Genomic DNA, 22,921 nt, shown 5'->3' on the forward strand with positions numbered 1-22,921 from the left:
CCAAGATTACTGAATTGATGGTCTGTGGGTATTGGGTTGTCATGGGTTCAGCTCGAGAGAGTGAATCCTAAACCCTTTTCCACACATTCAGATCGAGAGAGTGAATAGACTAAAGCGAAGGTTGTTCTTAATTGCTGCTTATTGGTGTTCGAGAGAAACCAATTTGATTCGTGATAAATTGTTCGAGAGAAAGTTTATCCCCACTAAAGTCTAGCTTATTCACTGATTTACAGCTATTCACTATTAATTGCAATCACCCAATTGTCTACCTAAGCCCATAATCCAATCACATCCCAAGAACCCGTCTTTATACTTGCTATTTTCATGTTATTGCTGTTGTAGTTGATAGTTGAAACCAAATCACATGTTATTTGACACTTGTGTCCCCCAAACTTGAACCATGCTTTTATTCGTAAATGTTTTTACCTATGATTGACTTGAACATATTCATGTTTTTCTATTGATTCTCAAATACGTACCACTCCCTTAGGACTCGACCCCAACTCACTTAGTTGGGTTATATTACTAACTAACGATAGTTGATGCTTAGTATTGGATGAAGTGTCTTTGAAACGTTATTAATCATGTATTCCTTGGAGTTGTGGATCCTTTTGTGTCAAAAAAAGATTCTAAAACAAACGAAGAGTCCCGTTTTTAATCATCAATTATAAATTATTGAATTTTTCTTTTCATTGGATTAGGTATCCTATTCTAGAAAAATAAGATATTGTCTAACGACTTTATGTATAATGACCCTCCATGCCTTTTCCTTAGTTTTTCGATCTTTTCAGCATTTAAAGCTTTCCTGTAGTGACCTCAAATTATTTATGACTTGTTAGGACTGACAGTTCGATCTTCTGGTCGTTGGTTTGGGTTTTATGCAAGTTTCTATATTTTGGTTCTTTTGAAACTTGAACGGTTGACTTCGGTCAAAACTCTAGGAAGACGGCCTCATAATGCATTTTTGATGATTTTATTATCTCTTGAATGTCCAGTTTGTTGTAGTAGGATCTTCGTTGGAAATCTCGACACTTCCGAGCTCATTCTGAGCCCTTTTGTGTTAGTTGGCTTAAAATGGAGTTTGAGTGTGTGATCTTAGGCATATTTATATGCCCATTTGCTAATTTTTGCTAGCATATATATTTAGGTTTAAGAGTATTATTTATTATAATACTTATGTTTGGTTGAGATTGCAATGATTTTACATTAAGACATGTGATTAGTTAATGCAGAAGAATTGAGGGGAAAATTGAGAAAATGAGAGCTAGAGCATAAAAAGAAAGCATTGACGCAAATTGAAGGAACACACAAAGAAGAACTGGGTTGGGTCATACTGGTGGTGTGTCGCCTCAGGCCCTAAACTATAGAAGTCCCAGCTTGGTGGACTGTAGGCTGATGTACCGTGAGTTTATGATATTTTTGATGCATTAAACTTGAAGTTTTGCATGCGTCTTAGGCATTTTGTTATTAGATCTGATGGTGTTTTGATCTGATTTTGCTGGAAATAGATTTTGGAGAAGTTGGTGTTGAAAGTGCTTGAAACAACAGATACTTGGTAACAGACGAGTCACCTACGAGTCGTCATTCCTTCGATGAGACGTAGGTGGATGTGCGGGTGACGTGATGAGGAAAATGGACTAAGTATGGAACAACAGAGAAACTGACGAGCCGTAAGTCCTATGACGAGTCGTCGATGATGAGTCATAGATGACTTTAGAGAAGATAAGTTTCAGTCCATAAATAACGATTGAACATGATGGGTCGTGCTTAGACCTACAAGTTGTAGGTCATGCCCGTCGATGACATCCATTAGATATTTAGCTAATTGCTGAGCAACGGTTGCACCTACGAGCCGTCGTTCTTGTGACGAGCCGTAGGTGACCACCCGTTTATGACACAACTCAGAACCAGATTTCCTTAAACTTCATTTTTCTACTTGATTTAGGATTTATTTTCTATAAATATTAGTTTTAAATTTCGTTTTTGGGGTGTTAGACCTTTTAAGATACTTTTGTTTTGGCTTTGAGAATTATCTTGCAAACATTTTTAGCATTTAATTCTTAAAGTTTGGTTTATCAAATTTGCATTTATTCTTCAATTCAAGATTTTAGATCATGTCTATTCTCATTGTAAATTCATGATTTATGCTATTAACCCTAATATGAATTGTAAATTCTCAAGCATGAATAGCTAAATCCACAACTAGGTTTATGGGAACCATGAGTAATTAATAACGTAAAACTAACAATTAAGTAATTCTGAAATGGTGTTTAAGCATGTATTTTTAACTTCTTCGTTTTGAATGCTTTTTAACAGTGCGCAACGTTAGAACTCACCTCATTCCTAGTTGCCCGACCAATGAAGTAATGAATGAGGTTAAACAACATAGCTTCTTTTGCATGATAATACACTATCTAATAGCCTGACCCAAATACGCGAGGGCTAATCTGGGGTCAAGGATAAGGGTTAGTAAAACATACACTCGTAGACCGATCAAGTTGTGTGGTGAAATTTCCTACTTGGACGATCAATCACTTAGGAGATACTTAACTTACCAACTTTGCATGTTAAATACTAGGAAATAGTTAATATTATTAGGATCAACTCAGTTAGGTTCTTTATTTGACAATGAACGCTTATACTTCTTTAGGAAGGTGTAATTTAGGCGTATCATAGGTGCTCCACACTAGGGCCAAACTGCTAGTGCACTGGGCTGGCGCTCTGCAGGCATGCCGCGCCAACCTACAAACTATTGGCACCCAGTATAGGTGCACTGATGGCGCGCCGCCCCAGCCACCCCAAATAGTTCTCAGATTTTTCAGGATTCCGAATCCAACAAGGAAAAGGGGTTATTTTCTAAAACCCTATAAACAGAACCTTAGACCTCTTTTGTAGGATTACGTTTTCTTTTTCAAGTGCAAGAGCAAATGGATAAAATTTCACCTTAGGTTTCTTTTCTACTACTCGTTCTTAGTTGTTGAATTTCATAAAAATAATTGTGTTGATGTTTTTGATTAGCACGAGTAGCTAATAAAAAATAATTATATATCAATTGAGAAAATCTATCATTAATGATGGTAGATTCAGAATTCTCGAATGATGCATGTAGTGCTTGCTTGATATTATAAAAAGACTTTCAAAGCTGATAAATCATGTCAGGTTGGACTTGATTGTATCTTGAAGGGGGCTTCATGTATATTACCTCATGTAGTTCACCATGCAAAAAATACATTTTCACAGTTATTTGATGAAGTTGCCACCATTTGACAAATGAAATAGTGAGCAACACATAAATTTTCGTCATCTTTGCAACAAGGGTGAAAGTCTACTCATAGTCCAACCTATATTCTTGAGCAACTAGTCGAGATTTATACCTCTCCAATGCGCCATCGAACTTCATCTTCACAGGATAAATTATTTTATTCCCAATAACAGAAGTTTTAACTAATCTAAACATCAAATCTTATGTATGATTTTCTTTTAAAGTAAAAAATTCCTATTTCATTACTTTTTTACAATGTCGTGACTTGATGTCTGTTGTTAAGTAATTGAGACAAAAATAAAATTCACAAGTAGTAAGGTGTAAGATCGATCATATATACCTGGAGAGTATTCATATTGATCTACGGCAAATATTTTAAGTTTAGAGTGACGGATAGCAGGAATGGAGGGATTTGTCTGGTCATTTGGTACATATTCACCATCCAAATCATTATTATTGTCAGATGGAGGAATGAAAGAGATATTCAATGAATTAGGTGACGAGGTACCATTATCTAAATTTTTTATAGTGAATATATTGGGCTAACTAGGATCATTAGTAATGTCATTAGAATCTTCGTCAAGAGATGTAGAATTGTGTATCTATTGATTCTCAAACTTGTACAGAAAAGAGTCAGAGTCAGATGTTGTTGAAGAGGTTATAAAATAAGTCAATAGATGCTCAAAGAAAATTACAAGTCTGGAAATTCATAACTGTCGTTTAGAAGAATCATAATGAAGATATCTCTTTTGAATATCATTATATCTCAGGAAAACACATCTCGCAATTTTAGCAGATAATTTACGACGTCCATGTCTAGGTAAATTGACAAAAGACACAAAATAAAAAATATTTAGATGAAAAGTAATCATGAAGTTCATAAAAAATAACAGAGTGTGGACTATCATCTTTGTTAATGGTGATGGTGTGTTTGTTTATAAGATAGATAAAAGTTTGGATGGCCTCAACCTAAAATAATTTAGGAATATTTGATGTTTCGAGAATAGCTAGCGTGGTTCCTAGATTATGCCAATTTTTTCTTTATACAACCTTATTTTTTCAGGTGTGTATAAACAAGAGTGTTTTGAAATAATGTCTCTCTTTAAGAAAAAATACGAGTTCAAACTTCATATATTCCCCATTCGAATCAGATCAATTTTTTTTTATTCTCTTATTGAATTGAGTCTCAAAATAGGTGACAAATTATTTTATGATTTTAGGAACTTCTTGTTTCTAAAAAAGAACACCTAAGTATACCGTGATACGAGATCAATAAATAAAATAAAATATTGATATTTCAATCTAAAAGAAATAGGTGCAGAACATCATATAGTATTCTATAAATCAAAAGTAGAATTTTATGGAGTAGTACTACAAGGAAAAGACAGATTATGACTTTTGAATTAAGCACAATTTTTATAAGACAGTTTTGATGATAAAATTCATGATTTCTTATTCAAATGAAGATAATATAATATCATAGAAGAAAGTTTTAGAGCATGTGGATGCCCAAGATGATGATTCCACGAGTCTCACAATTTGGTCAAATGACTAATGTCTTCTTTAGTGGCTTGCAAAAACATGCATGTTCAAGGTGTTTTAGACATGGACAACTGAAACATTCTCCTTACTTTACAATCCTTGGCGATCACTTTTTTTGTCTTCATATTTTGAATAACACATCAAAATGTGAGAAAATAATAAAGTAACTTTTTCCACCAATTATTCAATTGAAGTAAGATTAACAATGAGTTTACGCACAAAAAGGAAATTCGTGAAGCAAGATGTATTTCTAATTCTAGAAGCAGGTAATGTATCACTATTGCTTGTAACAACAAGATGAATTTTTGATGGAGTTGATAGAGAGTTTAAATTATGGATATCGTATGTCATATGATTAGAAGTTGCCCGATCTATATGTCAAATCTTTGAATGCTTTTTTTTTTTTTTACTAGGATAGGAGACATTGAAAGCATTGAAAATAGCCCGGGGAGAGCAACTACAACTAAATTTGGTATCATCTTTGAAGTGTTTTTGGATCCAGGGAAGATGGTGGTGTGATCTTTGCTTGGCTCATATAAGCTTCAGACGCTTGATAAGCTTTTTGCTTAGTTTTACGCATGTTTGGGCGATGATTTCACTCAATAATTATATGGTCAGACTTTTTTACAATAATTGCATATATTTTTCTTCTAGCAATGTAACACAATATGATCATACTTTTTACACTCAAAGAATTCGGTTCGGACTTTTGAGATGAACTTTTAGTGTAAGATTTATGGGTACATTTTGATGTAGACATAGTAACGTCAATTGTGTAGGACAAATCTATGGCTGCTAGTATTGATGCATATCTCCTCACAAATGAGTTCTTCAAAAACTATATTGATTTATGGTAGAGTTTCTCTTTTAAGAATGTTGCTCTAACAGGCTCAATGCCAGGCCTCAATTTCATGAGAAATTGGACAATCCGAGTCTTCTTCCTCTACAACATAACTTCTCTTCAACATGATTTTTCTGAAACCTGTGGAAGAAACATTTCCTCTAAAACTTTGGTCATGTTCTGACTAGATTGTCATAAGCCCCAAATAATAACTCTAAATGTCTTTATCTCCCTGCTTGAATTCTGGGAGAGTATGTTCTAATTTAAATTCACGAATATGATTATACTGAGCACATATCTTTTTTAGATGCTTTCACATTTTTGATGTCCTGGACGCAGACTGAGTGCAACATCTACATGTACAAAATTAAGGATTTGCAAAATCACACGAGCATTGTTAGCATGTCAAACTTGTTTTTTTCTTGTCCTCGTTAGGCTCAGTTGTTGATCCATCCAAAATTCCGAACAAGCTTTTTCTTCGAACAAAGATCCAAAAATAAAATTCTCATATTGGATAGTTTTTCATCAAATTTGATAGAAAAATATCAAGAGAATGTGACTCCATTAGGAAAACAAAAGATAATTCAATGACAAAAATCAAATAGCAAGAAAGAGTAAGAAGTAAAATAATTTTGAAAAAATATAGGCTCTTGATATCATGATAAATACTGATAAATCAAAATTCAAAAGAGTTGAAAAAATATTCTATATTTTCTTGTCTACAATTGATAAAGTAGAGACTATTTATATACAAAGATATATAACTACAAGTACTACAATCATGATTTCAATACTATATTTTGCACAATATCAAATCATATCTTACACAATATCAAGAATTCGATTATGTGTAGTTAATGCAGAATATTCATCCGATCTTTTAGAATCATATATAATATTTTGGAATCATATTTGATTTGGTTAACACATCAGACCTCAAAGATCCCTTCCAAGATCTTTTCATAGGCAAGGTCTTTCTCCATGATCACTGGAGTGCATTGATTATGAATACAAAACTCTAAATCAGCTCTAATATCTTCTGTCTCTGCTAAGATAGACATAATATATAAACATGGCCCTTAACTTGGTTTCAGCGGACAACTATGCCATCCAACTTTGAGTGTGCACAAGTAAACACTTAAACTTGTATAAAATTGAACAGGTAGACACGCGTGTCATACAAGACATAATATACGTAGGACGCCACATAGGATACAAAATTCCCATGTAGGGTGTCAAATTGGACGAATGTGTGTATTTATTTAATTTTATTCAAGTTTAACTGCCTACTTATGCGTACTCAAAGTTAAAGGTCATAGTTACCGGTTGAAACCAAGTTAAGGGTCATGTTACTGTATTATGACACTAAAATATTAGCTCCATCCTTTACTGTTCCGGCAGCAACCTATCTAAAGTTACCCTCATTGTCGCTTTCACAAAAAGCTACATAGATGGGCCTTGGATTGCCTCTACATGCAGGCTCCACCGGTATTCTACTTGAAAATATCACTTTCAAGATGCCTCTACAGGTTTGATAAATTCACACTCTCGATAGTACTGGATGTGAATTTTCGGACTTTATCTTTGGGTCATTTGGGGTCATCCCAAACACTAGAGAGATTGTCCTCACAAATTGAAGAGACATGCACTGGATAGTTTATCCCGATTTCTATATTAAATGTACAAGGCCGATCAAGGTTTAAAGTGATTGTGAAAGTTCCAATTTCTCAGAATTATCATATCAAAAACACACAGTTCTAGGACCTCACCCTCTATGCGTTTATTCTTCTTCGGGACAAAATCGAAAAGAGAAGATCTTTGAAGATATATGGATGAAAACATTGTGGGAAAAATCTGGAAAGGTTCGAAGGTATAAAGATATGTTTAATCTTCAAATTACAAGTTGAATCGACCAGCATGTCCTTAACCTCGTGATAAATTCAACTGTACCGGTTTTTGAATAAACAATGAAGAAGTATAGTTCGATTTTTTTTTTCATTTTTGTCCTCTTTGTTTTTCTACATTAACGGGAGGAAGAAAGTTGTTTCTAGCTGTTAAGGAGCTCCATTAATGAAGTAATGAGTAGAACTGAAGAGAAAAATCAGAGAGAATGAAACTGCTTCTTCATTCATAATGTGTGATTTACATCTTAGTTATACATGATATTTCTTAGGTATGAACTGCCAACATGTCATTCACTAACTACCAAAGATTCCATTCTAACATCTATAACTAACTAACTAACTATGTGAACCATTAATTAGTTACATAATCCTCAACACTCCTCCTTAAGCCGAGAATGAGAAAATACATTTTTCATTCCAAGCTTCTTGATAAGTGCTTCATGATGAGGCTTGCATAGCCCTTTAGTATGTAAATCTGCTTGTTGATCTCTAGTGCTTATATGTTGTGTCTGTATGAGTCCCTCTAAAATCTTTTCTCTAACAAAAGGACAGTCTATGTCAAAGTATTTGGTTCTTTCATGAAAAAATAGGGAATGTTGCTATTTGAATTGCAGCTTTTCTATTACAAAACAGTTTTACAGGCAAGTAAATGTTTATACCCAACTCCTTGAATAAGCCTTTTAGCCAGACTATTTCAGCTGTAGTGGTAGCCATGCTCCTGAATTTTGCTTCTGCAGAACTTCAAAACACGGTGCTTTGCTTCTTTGCCTTCCAGGATATCATTACATTTCCCAGCTTCACTATATATCCAGTCACTGATCCTTAGGACTCTACACAAGCTCCCTAATTTGAGTTACAGTATTCTACTAGTTCTTATCCTTTGTTGCTTGGCATAAACAACCCAAGGCCTGTTGTTCCTGTAATGTATCTCACCACTCTGAGTGTTGCCTCTGTGTGACATGTTTGGTGAATGCATGTACTGACTTAGTACCTGAACTACAAAGGCTATATCAGGCCTGGTCATAGTCAAATACAATAGTCTTGCTATTAGTCTTTGATACTTCCCAAAGTTATCCAACAATTTGTCTTATGTATTATTAGTTCTACATGTGCATTCATCAAACACGATATAAGTTAACTTGTGGTTGAACTCTAAAGGAGTGGATGCAGGCCTGCACCCTACTAATCCCAATTCAGACAAAAGCCCTAATGCATACTTCTTTTTATTCATGAGAATACCATCAATAGTCCTAGAGAATTCAATTCCAAGTAAGTACTTTAGCTCTCCAAAATCCTTCATTTTGAACCTATGTTGCAGGTCTTTTTTGACTTGTTGTATGAGTTGTAAATTGCTTCCAGTGATTAGAAGATCATCAACATATACAAGGATTACAATCAACTCTTTTTCTAATTTCTTTGTGAACAATGAATAGTCATAGTGAGACTGTATAAATCCCATATTAATCAGTGCTTCAGTCAATTTTAGATTCCATTGCCTTGGAGCCTGTTTCAAACCATATAGGGACTTGTGTAGTTTGCAAATCATGGATTTTTTCCCCTAGGTCGCAAAGCCCTCAGGGATTTGCGTATAAACTTCCTCTATAGATTGTGAACATCCATTAGAAATAAAAATCACCCACAAGAAGAACCTAAGGCAACTACTGAGCTGACAATGACCATTTTAGCTACTGGTGAGAAAGTCTCAATGTAGTCTAACCCTTCTTGTTAGCTATACCCCTTAGCTACTAGCCTAGCCTTATACCTCTCAACTTCACCTGATGCTTTGTATTTAACTTTAAACATCCACTTGCAACCAATAGGAACTTTATCAGGATGAAGAGGAAGAATAGACCAAGTGCAATTATCCTCTAGAGCAGAAAATTCAGCTTTCATAGCATTCACCAATGAGAATTTTTACAGGGTTCCTTGTGATTGAGTTTCAGTGATAGCAAAATAGGCAGCAAGTAAAGCTCTATAGGAAGGAGAATGTCTAGAATAGGAGACATACTGAGAGATAGGATACAAGCATGTAACTTTAGCACTAGGAGTGACATAATTGTCAAGCCATACAAGAGGTTTAGAAGTTCTAATGGATCTTCTAGGAGGAGGAATAACTAAAGAATCAATCCTATCAGTAGAATCAGCAAACACAGGCGTAGTAGCAGGGACAACACAAGACTCATGTGGTAAAGAAGTATCTGAGCTGGTGTGAGATACAAAATCATCTAGAGAAACAGGAGAAGTATCTGAGAAGAGTCAATAGAGGAAGCAAGGGATTAGATGAACATTGAAGATCCTTAAATGGAAACAACTCTTCTTTGAATACATTGTCCCTACTTACTTAGAGCTTAAGTCATATAGGACATAACCTTTTTGAGATGAAGGGGATCCTAAGTGAACTGCAGGAATGACGCTAGGAGCAAACTTATCAATATGCTTAAGAGTAGTGGCATAGAATAGGGAATCAAAGACTTTAAGATGTTGAAGAGAGGCAGATTTTCCAAACAATACTTCAAAATGAGACTTACCTTTCAACACCATAGTAAGTAGCATATTTAAAGTATAAACTGCTATGGAAACACAACAACCCCAAAACCTCAGTGGTACACTTGCTTGAAATATCATAGCCCTAGTCATATCAAGGATTGATCTATGCTTCCTCTCAACCACTCCATTTTGTTGAGGATAATAGACACAAGAGCTTTGATGCAGAACCCCAAACTCTTTGAACATATTAGTCACTTGATAGTTAAAGAAATCAGTCCCATTATCAGTTCTAAAACACATGACACTGACCCCAAACCATGTTTTCACCATATATAAAAACTCCTTCAAGACTACAAAAGCATCAGATTTAGTGTGCATCAAAAACAGCCAAGTGTATCTGTACTTATCATCCAACAATGTGAGAAAATGTCTCTTACCATCATGGTTAGGAACCTGTAAGGTCCCCATACATCACCATGTACAATATCAAAGATAGCGGTAAAAGTAGAAAGACTAATAGGAAATGGAAGTCTAGATTGCTTTGCAATAGGGCATACAATAAAATTATGATCCTCCAAAGACAGTATCTAAACATTCAATTCTACTGAGAACCTTAAGAGGTGCATGTCTATGCCTCTTATTTCATAGGCTACTCATAGAAGATACAAAATGAATCAGAAGAAGTCAGATTAATAGAGCTAGTAGGGGCACTTGACTTGTCAACAACAAGACCTATAGGAGTGTGATTCTTTGCAACTTGCAAACCACCAGTATCCTTGAGCTCAGTCTGAAGAAGATGTAAGCATTGATCCTCTTTACCAATCCCCAAGACCCTTTCATTTGAGAGATCCTGAAAGATACAAAAGTCAGAAAAAAGCAGAACAAACTGTAATTGCTTAGCCTGCTGGGATATAAACAAAAGGTTGTGTTTGAAGTCTAGAATAAAAAGAACATCTCTCACAGTTTTTTCTTTAAGAACTAAGGATTCACCAATATGACTAATAGGAACCTGACCTCCTGTAGGTAGATTTACACTCATATTTCTCTTAGCACCCAAGTCTGTATATTGATGCATTAAACTAGGATTATGAAACATGTGATTGGAAGCACCAGTTTCAATTATCCAATTGCTATTAACCACATCATACATAAGATCTGTGATTATACCTGCAGTGCTAGTAGTTGCAACATTAGCCATAGAATCTACATCCTTCCCTTTGATTAGTAGGTGGAGAATTTGAGTGTACTACTCAGGTGTGAATAGAGACAGGCCCTGTGTATCTGTTGGAGGTGTGTTAGTGGAAGAAATATAGGATCAACCGGTTGAACTTACATAGGGATCATATACTCTAGCCTCAGTGAATGATTTCCCCAAGTAGCAGCATTGTTGACATGAGGAGTAGAGGCTACTCCTTTTTTCTTAACATAGTCATGAAACTTGTAACAAGACTCCCTAGTGTGAACTTTGTAGTGACAAAAGTCACAGTAAAGATGAGATTTCCCATTAGGTTGACCATCACCATAGTTTCTCTGCCTATAACCACCATTAGCTCCATTACCAGAACGGTAAGCATTACTTCCCCCATATCCTGAGTTAGAACCACTATTGTTCCCATGATGATAAGTAGAGGAATGAGAACTACTAGGACCAGTACAGTGGCCCTGAGACAACCTGTTGCTCATGAGTGCTGTTAACAATTGTGAATCAGCGGAGGAGGAACTACCAGCGCCATTTAACCTCTGATTTTCAACATTAATTATCATGGCATAGTCCTGAGACATTGGGGACAGGCACAATCATCAGGACTTGGCTCTTAGCATATGCATAAGTTTCATTCAAACCCATCAGAAACTGCCATAGCTTCTGAAATTGAATGTGTTCAGCATATTGTTTTGATTTAGGGCATGCACATGAAGGTGGAGGCATTAGAGTTTCAAACTCATCCTAGAGTTCTCTCAAACGAGAGAAGTAATTAGACTTATGAAGGTAGAAGGCCCTAGATGCATTGACCTTATCAAATCTCTCACGAAGATCTTCCCAAATTGTGTGTGCATCAGAACCACAAATGACAGTGCTAAGAAGACCCTTGGAGACAATGTTCATAATCCAACCTAGAACAATAACATTACACCTATCCCAGAGATCATGTATGGAAGAAGGATACATGTCTTTTCTACAAGTTCCTAACAGAAATCCTAATTTGTTTTTACCTAGAAGTACAAGTTTGAGGGATTTACTCCATAGGGAATAGTTTTCAGAACCTGAACTAAGATGAGAACAGAAGCTTGAGTATCAGATGAGTGAATGAAGAGGGGGTGATTATGATCAACAAGCCCAATCTGAGTCGAAGACGTTCCTTGTAGTTGAGCTCCAGTAGATCCATCAACTTCATCAATAAGCACCATGATTGATTACACTAAACCTCCAAACCTCGAAATAGAGATCCACATTCAAACAACAAAAAGTTACTCGATCAGCAAATTGAAGAGCTGAGAAAGGAGGACTTCACTGTATCAGTTAATGAACTTTACACACAGGAGACTCCACTGTGCTCTGATACCATGTGAAGGAGCTCCATTGATGGAGTAATGAGTAGAACTGAAGAGAAAAAAATCAGAGAGAATGAAACTGCTTCTTCATTCATAATGTGTGATTTACATCTTAGCTATACATATATACACAATATTTCTTAGGCATGAATTGTCAGCCTGTCATTCACTAACTACCAAAGATTCCATTCTAACTAACTAACTAACTATGTGAAACCATTAATTAGTTACATAATCCTCAACACCAACACGAGACTCTTCCATTTCAAGATACTCTTTTTTCTCAATATTTTGTGTTGATGGTTATACCATGACAAAGAAAACATGCTTAGAAAATTGATTTGATGACTCCTATTTAAACAAATTGATATGTTTTTAGTGTAAATTGTACCAGATTCCATGTTAGAGGCTTCTAAGTTTCAGGCCATTGTTCTATTCTTTGAACTTTACAATCTTTATGTTAATGGTAAATAAGCTGCAGTAAGATTTCTTATAGGCATAATACATAAACGTGCCATTTAACTTGACTTCAATTGTCATTTTTGCCCTCCAACTTTGGGTATACACAAGTAGACACTTAAACTTGTATAAAGTTGAACAAGTAGACACATGTGTCCCACGTGTATTATGTCACGTAGGACACATGTGTCTATTTGTTCAACTTTATACAAGTTTAAAAGTTACTTGTTCACACCCAAAGTTGGAGGGCATAAATGTCAGCTGAGAGCAAGTTAAAGGACATGTACATATCCACCTTATCTTACAAGTTACAACTGGATCACTTTTCAAAGTTACTCATCATCAACAGAGAAATCAGGTTCTTCTGGCTTTTGTAATGAACTAACTGCAGAGGAATCTGAATCAGAGTGCTTGTGAAGACCCCTTCTACTTGCTGCCCATCTTGTTGCATATTCTGCAAAACCTGATCTAGGTGATGGTGCATTCATATCCAATTGCCCACTAAATGACTCTGTTTCATTCACCAAATTCTCTAGAGCCTCAAGTTCAGCTACACCCTTTCGTTTTTTATATCTACGGTATGCAGCCTGAATGAAACATGCAGCCCAAGTACGCCACTGGTGCGAATAGAACCTGAATTTGTGCCTCAGTTGTTTGCTATGCAGCCTCCGAAACTGTGCTGCCACAAACTTCAAGTCCTCTGCAACAAGTGCGAATGACTCTACTTCAGAAACTGCTTTCACTGTTCGAGTGGAGGATGGTAGAATCACACTTGGACGTCGATTGAGAGCCCATGTCAGCAGCTCCTCCCCACAGAAATCACCTGGACCTATACGGCAAGAATTGAAGAAACCAGTACGGCCACCATTCGTGGTGTAAGAATCAAGATTCCCTCGAATTATGAAGAGCATTTCATTGACAGGATCACCCTCGCGCACAAGACAAGTGCCTTGAGTGCACAATGCAGGCTTTAGCCTCTCACATATTGCGTCTAGCATTCTTTCATCCATTTGATCAAACAGTGGTACCTACCAAATTTTCAAAGATATATAAAAAAGGTATACAATCATTTTGCATACTATGTTTTTCCATCCCATGGAACTTCTAGCATACGCAAATGAAGTGTAATACATCCCTTAGTATATATTCTTGTAGAACTTACTCTTCGAACTAAATCGTAGCAGAGGTGGCGTTTGATATCTCTGCGAAGATCTAGAGGAAGTCCTTTGATAAGAGCTTCCTCATCAACTCCTCTTGTAGCAATCCATTTGTATTGATCATATTTCCTTACTGACTGCCTTAATTCTTGAGGTAACTGCCTGTGGTGCATCCATTGTTCTGTATCCATTCTCCTGATTCTCCACTCCTCTAATCTGACTGTTGTCGATTGGAGGTATGTCTGCCAGAAAAAGTGAATTAGTCGTGCCTGAATAGCTTATAATACAGGAATATAGTAAATGTTAGTGAGCAAAACTAACTTGCATATTGCCGATGAGCAAGGCAAAAAGAACCAGGCCGAGCGTTGCAACTATGATGGCAAAACTTATTTCTCCAATATGAGTGCTTGTAGAAAGATCTTGTCCTAGAGCACTGCATATCAACCAAAACAAAACTGAAGTTGAGGATCGCGTCGAAAATCAGCAATGCTGATTTCTTGGATGAATGAGGAAAATCTCCAATCTTTTCTCAGAATAGAAATCTCCTCCTATAAGCACATAACATATATATTTTATACCTTACACAATTGTAAAGTACTGAATATATGAAACTTCTCATCTTTTTCATGGAAAAAGTAGAAAAACTAATTTTAACTCCTTTACTGTCAACATATATAATATGAAACTGATTTGCACATACTGCAAATGAAGTACGTAAACCAGGTCGTTTGGTTGCTAGTTTGGAACTGAGTAATTCATGTATTAAAACCAGAATAAGTAATATATGAATAACTAATGCTTGCATAACGTATCCCTGGATAACTTTAACCAACAACCAAACAACCCCCAACTGAATCAGGTCAGCGAATGAGAGCTGCTGTTTGCCAATTGTGTATTCAGATCCCTTTAACTTTTAAGATTAGATAAAATAGACATCAAATTGATTTACTTACCTTAGGTTCTTCAAGCCCCACCAGAGGCAGTAGAAGTACTTGTTGAAAAACAAAGCAGATGTCACGCTAACTGTCACCGCGTCACCATAAATACCAAATGGGTAATCACTTTTATTTGGGTCACATTGTCTTGTAATGTTGCTGGAATTGAACCAGGACTTCCTTTGTGGATCATTTATACTCTGGCAGTCAAAATATCCATAATCACAAGACGGCTTCTCAAGATTGCACACGTACATCCAACAAGCTTCTTGCCTCTCAATTGATAAAAGATACCAACAAGCTCCCAGTACCTATATTTTTGTAGAAAAAACAAGTGCTATTTATGATTATTTTCTTCTATAAGAGAGGATTTCGTAAGACATGAAAGATAGTGATGCCTATAAGCCAAGTCGGGCTAATGAGGGAGGAAGGAGAATGACTGGCAGACATATAGGTTACTGAGCTCCCGAAGAAGATTTTACATTCTTACATCAAAATGGGAGAGGAATGTGAAGTGCTTTATAACACAGCAAAAGTTCACATGGTATGCATGCTTTTGTGTTCAATATGTCGTATCCCAAGGAACAAATATGTGAGGTCTGTTAGAACAAAACAGAAAATATTATGTCATGGGCTTGAACGGTGACAAAGACAAAACCATGATGTTCTCATTTGTGTACTGCAGTAGGGAAATGAAATAGAAGAGTACTTTCTTGATATGCGTCTATAAATATCTAATGCAGTATAGCATTATTTTAGCGAAAAATGAAGCATCTACCAAACAGGGAACTCAGACTTCACTTACATGGCTTGCTAACATGTAGAGCATCAAGTTGTAAGCAGCTCCTGCCCATGCTGTTTCAGTCACAACACCAGTAGCCTTGACAATTTGCGATGACAATGGAAATATGAGATAAAGTCTAGGGAGATACTGAAAAATGATAATGAATCTTAGGACGTTCTTCGTGTTTGCCATTGTTGATCCCCTTAAATTAGGGATAACAGCCCAAATCAACACCTAAAACAATAAGAAGCAATAAAATCCTTTAAACAAGTTCATTATACTTATGATCACTTTAAACACTTCTACTCTTAATTAACACGTAAATACATACTTTTAAAATCAGTTTCCCAAGTTTTTAGTGACTAACCTGAGGTAAAGGCAGGGCTGCAATGACATCAATCAAGAGACCTTTTCTAATATATCTTTGTTCTATTTTCGAAGTATCTATAACAAGCTCTCCTCTCCCAAATACACGAGAAGATGGAGCAACATAAGCAGTTCTAAATCGAACAAAAATCTGAATCACGTAAAAGATATCAGCTATTGATCTAATAACTGTGAGGATAATTTCCAGAGTAACTCCTATATCTATGCAGATATCTTGGTTAACGACTGGCAAGTAAAACAATAGGGGGTCTACGAACAATGAAACTAAACAAGATACTAAGAAAATCTTGTTCCATTTACGAATTACATGTCCTCGAGGATCCAATATCTTTTTGTTCACTCTTTCATAGTCTTCTGAAAAAACTCGTGATAGTACTTTAGATTTCAGGGATTTTCTACCCCCGTCATACTTCTTATCACTCTTTCTACTGGCTGGCTCTGATTGTCGTACTCCATCAAGCTTATGCTTCACCTCGATCACATTATCTTCATGAGCTGGTGCATACTTTGTTGCTTCAAGATCATCTTGGAATCTGAAGTTCGGTATGTGTAAAAGGAGATTCAGTAAACATATATTACACCAATGTCATAAACAGTTTACGACAATAGCAACAAGTACGCAGCTAATTCTATATGAATCCTCATTATCTATGTCGCGCCATTTAAGCACATGTCATTTCAATATTATATAAAACAAAATTTAAAAATGCTAATAAGAAGTAGTAGTAAGTCTCTACATTTTCTACTGTAGAGACAAATAGTATGAAGTAAAATAACGAAAGAACTCGACAAACCTTACAGATCTCGAATTACCATAAGCCATAAATCTGACTAAACAAAACAGTCTCCTGTAGGCTTCGGTTAAAGGTTATCGATCATCTTCTGTAGTAACAGAGGAAAAGATAAAAATATTTGACTTTCACAAAATAATCACCCGAAAATGACTCGTGATGAATTGTAAGCCACCAAAAGAAAAACTAGTTGGTTTTCCATCAACAGAAATCATGTGAAGAAAAAGTAGTAAAGACATAAATTTCATGTGAGAAATCTTGAAGCAATAATTTTCATCAAACTTGTGGACAAGTTAACAGTACATTGGAGAAATCAGACAGACAGTGATCACAATCCTGAAAATTGAGTTGATATAAATAGAACAAAGCAACATGAAAGTCAAAGAAATTAATCAAGTTAGCACATGTGAAAGCTAATACACCCTCTCTTTCAAAAAAAATAAAAAATGAACTGGTTAGCTCTTTAGTTTGTTTAAAAAAGAATAATTTTTTTTTTTTTGCAACACTTTAAGTTTAACTTTTCATGTGGTATGTTTAAGGCCACAAAATTAAAGGGCATTAGAACCACAAGATTAAAAAATGATCTTTTTTTTCTTAAACTTCATTCCAAATCAAAGTAGGTCATTCTTTTGAAATGAAGGGAGTAATAAATTTATGACTGTGAAAACTATACTAAAAAGATATAATAATTTAACGAAAAAGGGTCAAAATTGCCCCTGAACTATGAGATATTGATCACTTATATCCTCCGTTACATTTTAGGATAAAAAATGTCTCTGTTGCTATCCTAAGAGACCACAATTACCCTTAAGACTTAACAGAATTGATTTGGCAAGCCACATGACACTAATTCCGCCACATAGACTTGCCAACTAGGATACCCACTAAAATTTTTTGACCCAATTAATAATTTAACTTTAACCCATTTTTCGCTAGACCCAACCCACTCAAATTAGGAGGAAACATCATCTTTTTCACCTCAATGTTTTCACTATTCAATTCACCACACGAAAGAGAATTTTTTTGAAGAACATATTTCCATCCTGAGTTTCAAAGTTTACAGCTTTAATGAATTTTCGAGTGAAGAAATTGATATCATCTTCGATTCGTCAAGCTCTTGTTAATCCATTGAACTATGCTAGGACTTATTTAGCTGAGATCATCCAGCCCTGTGTTGAAAGGGTAACTTAACCCATTTTCGCTAGACCCAACCCACTCAAATTAGGAGGAAACATCATCTTTTTCACCTCAATGTTTTCACTATTCAATTCACCACACGAAAGAGAATTTTTTGAAGAACATATTTCCATCCTGAGTTTCAAAGTTTACAGCTTTAATGAATTTCGAGTGAAGAAATTGATATCATCTTCGATTCGTCAAGCTCTTGTTAATCCATTGAACTATGCTAGGACTTATTTAGCTGAGATCATCCAGCCCTGTGTTGAAAGGGTAATTTATCTTGATTCTGATGTTGTTTTGGTTGATGACCTCCAAAAGTTATGGTCGATTTCTTTAACTGGTTTGAAAATTATTGGAGCTCCAGAGTACTGTGAAGCAAATTTCAGAACATACCTAGTTCGAAAACTAGGATGCAAAGATGTTCTTCAAAAAATTCTCCTCTATGTGGTGAATTGAATAGTGAAAACGATTTAGGTGAAAAGATGATGTTTCCCTCCTAATTTGAGTGGACGGGGTCTAGCAAAAATGGGTTAGGGTTGAATTACTAATTGAGTCAAAAAAATTAGTGGGTATCCTAGTTGGCAAGCCTATGTGGCGGAATTAGTGTCATGTGGCTTGCCAAATCACTTTTGTTAAGTCTTAAGGGTAATTGTGGTCTCTTAGAATAACGGCAGGGGTATTTTTTATCCTAAAATATAACTGAGGGTATAAATGATCTATTTCGCAGAGTTCAGGGATAATTTTGACCATTTTCCGATAATTTAATATGATATGCCCACGTAGTCTACATGTGGGAAAACTAATATGAAAAAATGATTAAAGAGAAAATTCTACCTGAATGACACTCTTTAAACGAATACATTGTGGACTGTATTATATTTTACAAAGTACAAAACTTCTCCTCCAAGAAAAGGATAAATATGGTAGTGTCCTCGGTAATGGTGCCAAAAAATTGTTTGGGTCAACTCTAGTCAACACACATACAAGTGTAGGTGGTCGTCCAAGTAATATAGATTGGTGAAATTCAAATATCATACCCAAATGACTTGTGACTTAGCAAGGATCTAGTTTATTCTAATATAGCAATATAAACAAGTGTTTAAATAACGAATATAAGAATTTTTATTGTTATTTTATTTCAACGTAAATTTAAAGACCTGAAATAAGTAACTGGTTGGTCAATTTTTAACCATACATCGGAGTTGAGATTTCACCATTAGGTTTATTTTCTTCTTAATTCTTTTAGCGATAATTTTATATATATATATATATATATATGAATATATCGAATTCTTGTGTTGTTTTTAGAACATGAGTGGCTAAAGGCCCTTATATTTCCTCAACTTTTTCAACCACTTAAGTGCCTTTTGGTTCAAATTAGATTGGGGGTACTATCAACCCCCCCCCCCCCCAAACGTTAATAGATTTTTACTAAAAGAGTATCATGCATGATTATGTCACCAGTGACAAAGAAAATTGTACAAATATAGTTCGTCTTCTTGTTAGGAAAAACTTAAATTGTGTAAACATTAGGGATGGCAATGGGGCTAGTATTTTTGCGGGGGCGGGGCGGGTAACACAATGTTTTTGAAAAAAACATGTGGGGCGGGGTGGGTATGTGGGTTGGGGATTTTTCTGAAAATCATAAATGTGTTAAGAATTTTTATAGTACTCCCTTCGTTCATATTTACTCCCTCTGTTCCTAATTGCTTGTCCACTTTTGAATTGGCACACCTATTAAGAAAAGAATAATTGACATAGTGAGTTTACCACTTTACCCCTATTAATTATAAAGTGGATGAATTAAAAACTTAAGGTTTTCAAAAAATTCTGTAACATCTCGCTAATTGAAAGAACTAGAAAAAGTTAGAATTGGAAATAGTCATTTTAGGAAAAAATAAAAAATCTGGAAATTTGTCAAGTTATGTTAAGTTTGGATTTTTGGTCAACTTCAAACGACCATAACTCCTAGCTCAAGATGATTTAGGTGTGATTTCAGATATCGTAGGAAAGATCTTGGAATAATCTTTCCAGCACCGTCGAGTTTGCGCGATTCTGAATTTGTATGAGTGAGATATGCTCATTTGAAGTTGGGTTGTTCGATTAAGGAAAGTCTAATCCGGATTTTGGAAGGGTATTTTAGTCTTTTCCTTACCCAATTATTTTAATTCATTTTTAGGGGTTTATTTGGGGTCTAATCAGAATCAGATCAGTTTAGAAAAGTTGAAGTTCACGCTAGGGCTTAGAGAAAAGAGGAGAAAGGAGAAGAAAGTTCAAGATTCATCGATTTCTTGGAGAATCGCTTGTGGATTTCATCAGGGGTGATCCCTACGAGGTATTTGAGATCACATAGCGTTGGGTTAGTTCACCCACGTGCCAATCATGATTCAATTCAGCGAAGTATATATATTGATTTGGAAGTAAATCCTATGAGTTCTTGATGTTATATCGTTTGAAATGTTGTGGGTTATTGTTGTTGCAGTTTCTTGAGTTTGATTCATGATTTTAGGTGTGATTTCGAGTAGAATCTGATGTATTTTGATGGTATAGTTGATTCTAAGTGTTTGGGGAAAGAACCAAGTCAAAATAGGGAATTTAGAGATGAAATATGAAAAAGAAAAGTCGGAACCCACCTAGGCAGGGGCTTGGAGCGTCGTCCCAGCCAGAGCGCCCCAAAAGGGGCTCTGAAGTTTGACCTCTGGGGCGCCGCGCCAGCCAGAGCACCCCAAGTCCTTCTCTGAAGTTTTAAGGCTAGCACCCCGCGCCTCTCAGAGCGCCAGGGACGCCAGTTCTTCCCATTCTTCCCCCATCTTTCCGTACTAGTTCCTTAGCAACGTACCTATATTTTCTAGTTGATTCCAACACTCTAAGGTACGACTAAACATCATGAAATCATCCATCAACATGAGATCATGAACCTTGAATCCATAATTCAATTCAAGGAAAGTTAAGAGTCAAGTCTAGAAGTTAAGAAGCAAGTCAAGAGAAGTTCATAAAGTATTTCAAAAGTCTTTCACCAACGTTTTAACTTTGTTTTAAGACTTAAGCTTTGAGTTGACTAAAGATTAAGAGTAAGAGTTCATTCTTCAAAGATTATACGGGAACTAAGTATTTCCAAAAAGTAAAAAAATTTCACATTTGAGTAAGAAGGGAAACACCAATTTCCGAGCTTTTAAGCTAAGTTTTGAGTAATTATCTCAAACCAAAGAAAGAAGTTTTGTTTTAAAAATATTTGAGCTAAGTATATTTTTGGGAGTAGAATTGAGCACCGATATGGGGATACGAGTTCATAATAACTCAAGTCTCCATAAACCATGTAGCCATCATGGGTAGAAAAGGATCATACTTTTTAGATGATTCCTTAAGTGCTTTTTAGCATAGACTAGTGGATCCAATTAGTTAAGGCGTTCTATATGACGGCAAAGTATAGGACAGTTCTGATAGCGTGGGCAAGACGTTGTATCACCACTTAGGCTCATAGTGGTGGTTGTCGGTTAGAGAAACTCCCACAATATCACATTACTTTATTATATGAGTAAGTTGAGTTGTTATTGCATTTTCTTTAACAAACTGAGTTGCTTTCTACTGTTTTAAAAAGCTTTCTATATATTGCATGTGTATTATTGCTTTTATATTGAGTTAAGTTATTCATGAGTTGAGTAAAGTCAAGGTAAGTGTTCCTTTTAGATTCTTTTCAAGCTTATGATATGTTTTAGTTTTCCCCTCACATACTCGTACATTCAATGTACTGATGTCATTTGGCCTGCATCGTTTTATGATGCAGACACATGTAATCAGGATCAGCATCCAGCTCATCGTTGGTCCAATTGAGCACTCAGAGTCAGTTGGTGAGCCTCCTTATTTTTAAGAGGACTCTTTTTACATTGTTTTCTAGTATTTCAGTTGTTAGGATGATCGGGGGTCTTATCCAGACATCCCTCTTTGTTTTAGAAGCTTCATAGACGAGTAGTTATAGTCATTTAGTCTTGTATTTCAGATGTTTTGCTATGAGACTTGAGTAGCCATTTTGGCTAGTTTGAATGTTTCCTTAAAGACATTCTAAGTTTAATTCATAAGTTTCTTGTTTGGGATTATTTTTTATGTTTAAGTCTTCCGCTGAGTAAGTAAGTCAGGCCAAGGGTTCGCTTGGAGCCATCATGTTTGGCCATTTTTTATTTTGTTGGAATTAGTGGTTTATTTTAAAAAAAATTAATTTGTATTGTTATGTTTTGGTTACTGCTCACAAGTCATCTTATTTTACTTTATTTTTCCTTTGCTACTTTAAAGTGATATTTATAGTTCAATGATTGAATATTATTCCTTGTTGAAAATCATTTCTGTTAAGTTTTGAATTGTTTATTTTATTTTAGGAAAGGCTTCTAATTATTGTTTTGCCTTGTTATTTTTGTTATTATTGATGTGTTATATATTTGTTGTTATTCGTTAAATAGCTTGAGTATCATTTACATTGGGTTCTATTTGTGTTGCTTGAAATTTATTTGATGGATTTTTTATTTTTTTTATTAAGTTACTTTTAGAAAATGTTAAAATTGGCCAATGAAAAAATCTCTCTGTCGGTTTTAGAGGCCTCCTCATTTTAAAAGACTGAAATTTAGTTTAAGTTCATATTTGTTATAAGTTGA

At 35.4% G+C, this 22,921-nt stretch overlaps 1 protein-coding gene across 1 annotated transcript; it reads right to left on the reverse strand.

The window, feature by feature from the left end:
- Positions 1–13,236: 13,236 nt before the first annotated feature.
- On the reverse strand, positions 13,237–17,471 carry LOC102597988 (putative cyclic nucleotide-gated ion channel 15). Its single transcript, XM_006357506.2, has 7 exons — positions 17,103–17,471; positions 16,289–16,841; positions 15,943–16,155; positions 15,156–15,448; positions 14,524–14,635; positions 14,208–14,444; positions 13,237–14,073 (listed from the first exon to the last, which is right to left on the reverse strand). The coding sequence occupies exons 1-7, from the start codon at positions 17,129–17,131 to the stop codon at positions 13,378–13,380; spliced, it is 2,133 nt and encodes a 710-aa protein (XP_006357568.1). The 5' UTR covers positions 17,132–17,471; the 3' UTR covers positions 13,237–13,377.
- Between the last annotated feature and the right edge of the window lie 5,450 nt (positions 17,472–22,921).

The sequence above is a fragment of the Solanum tuberosum genome, unplaced genomic scaffold, assembly GCF_000226075.1.
Source record: "Solanum tuberosum cultivar DM 1-3 516 R44 unplaced genomic scaffold, SolTub_3.0 scf00247, whole genome shotgun sequence".
In the NCBI taxonomy this organism is placed as follows: domain Eukaryota; kingdom Viridiplantae; phylum Streptophyta; class Magnoliopsida; order Solanales; family Solanaceae; genus Solanum; species Solanum tuberosum.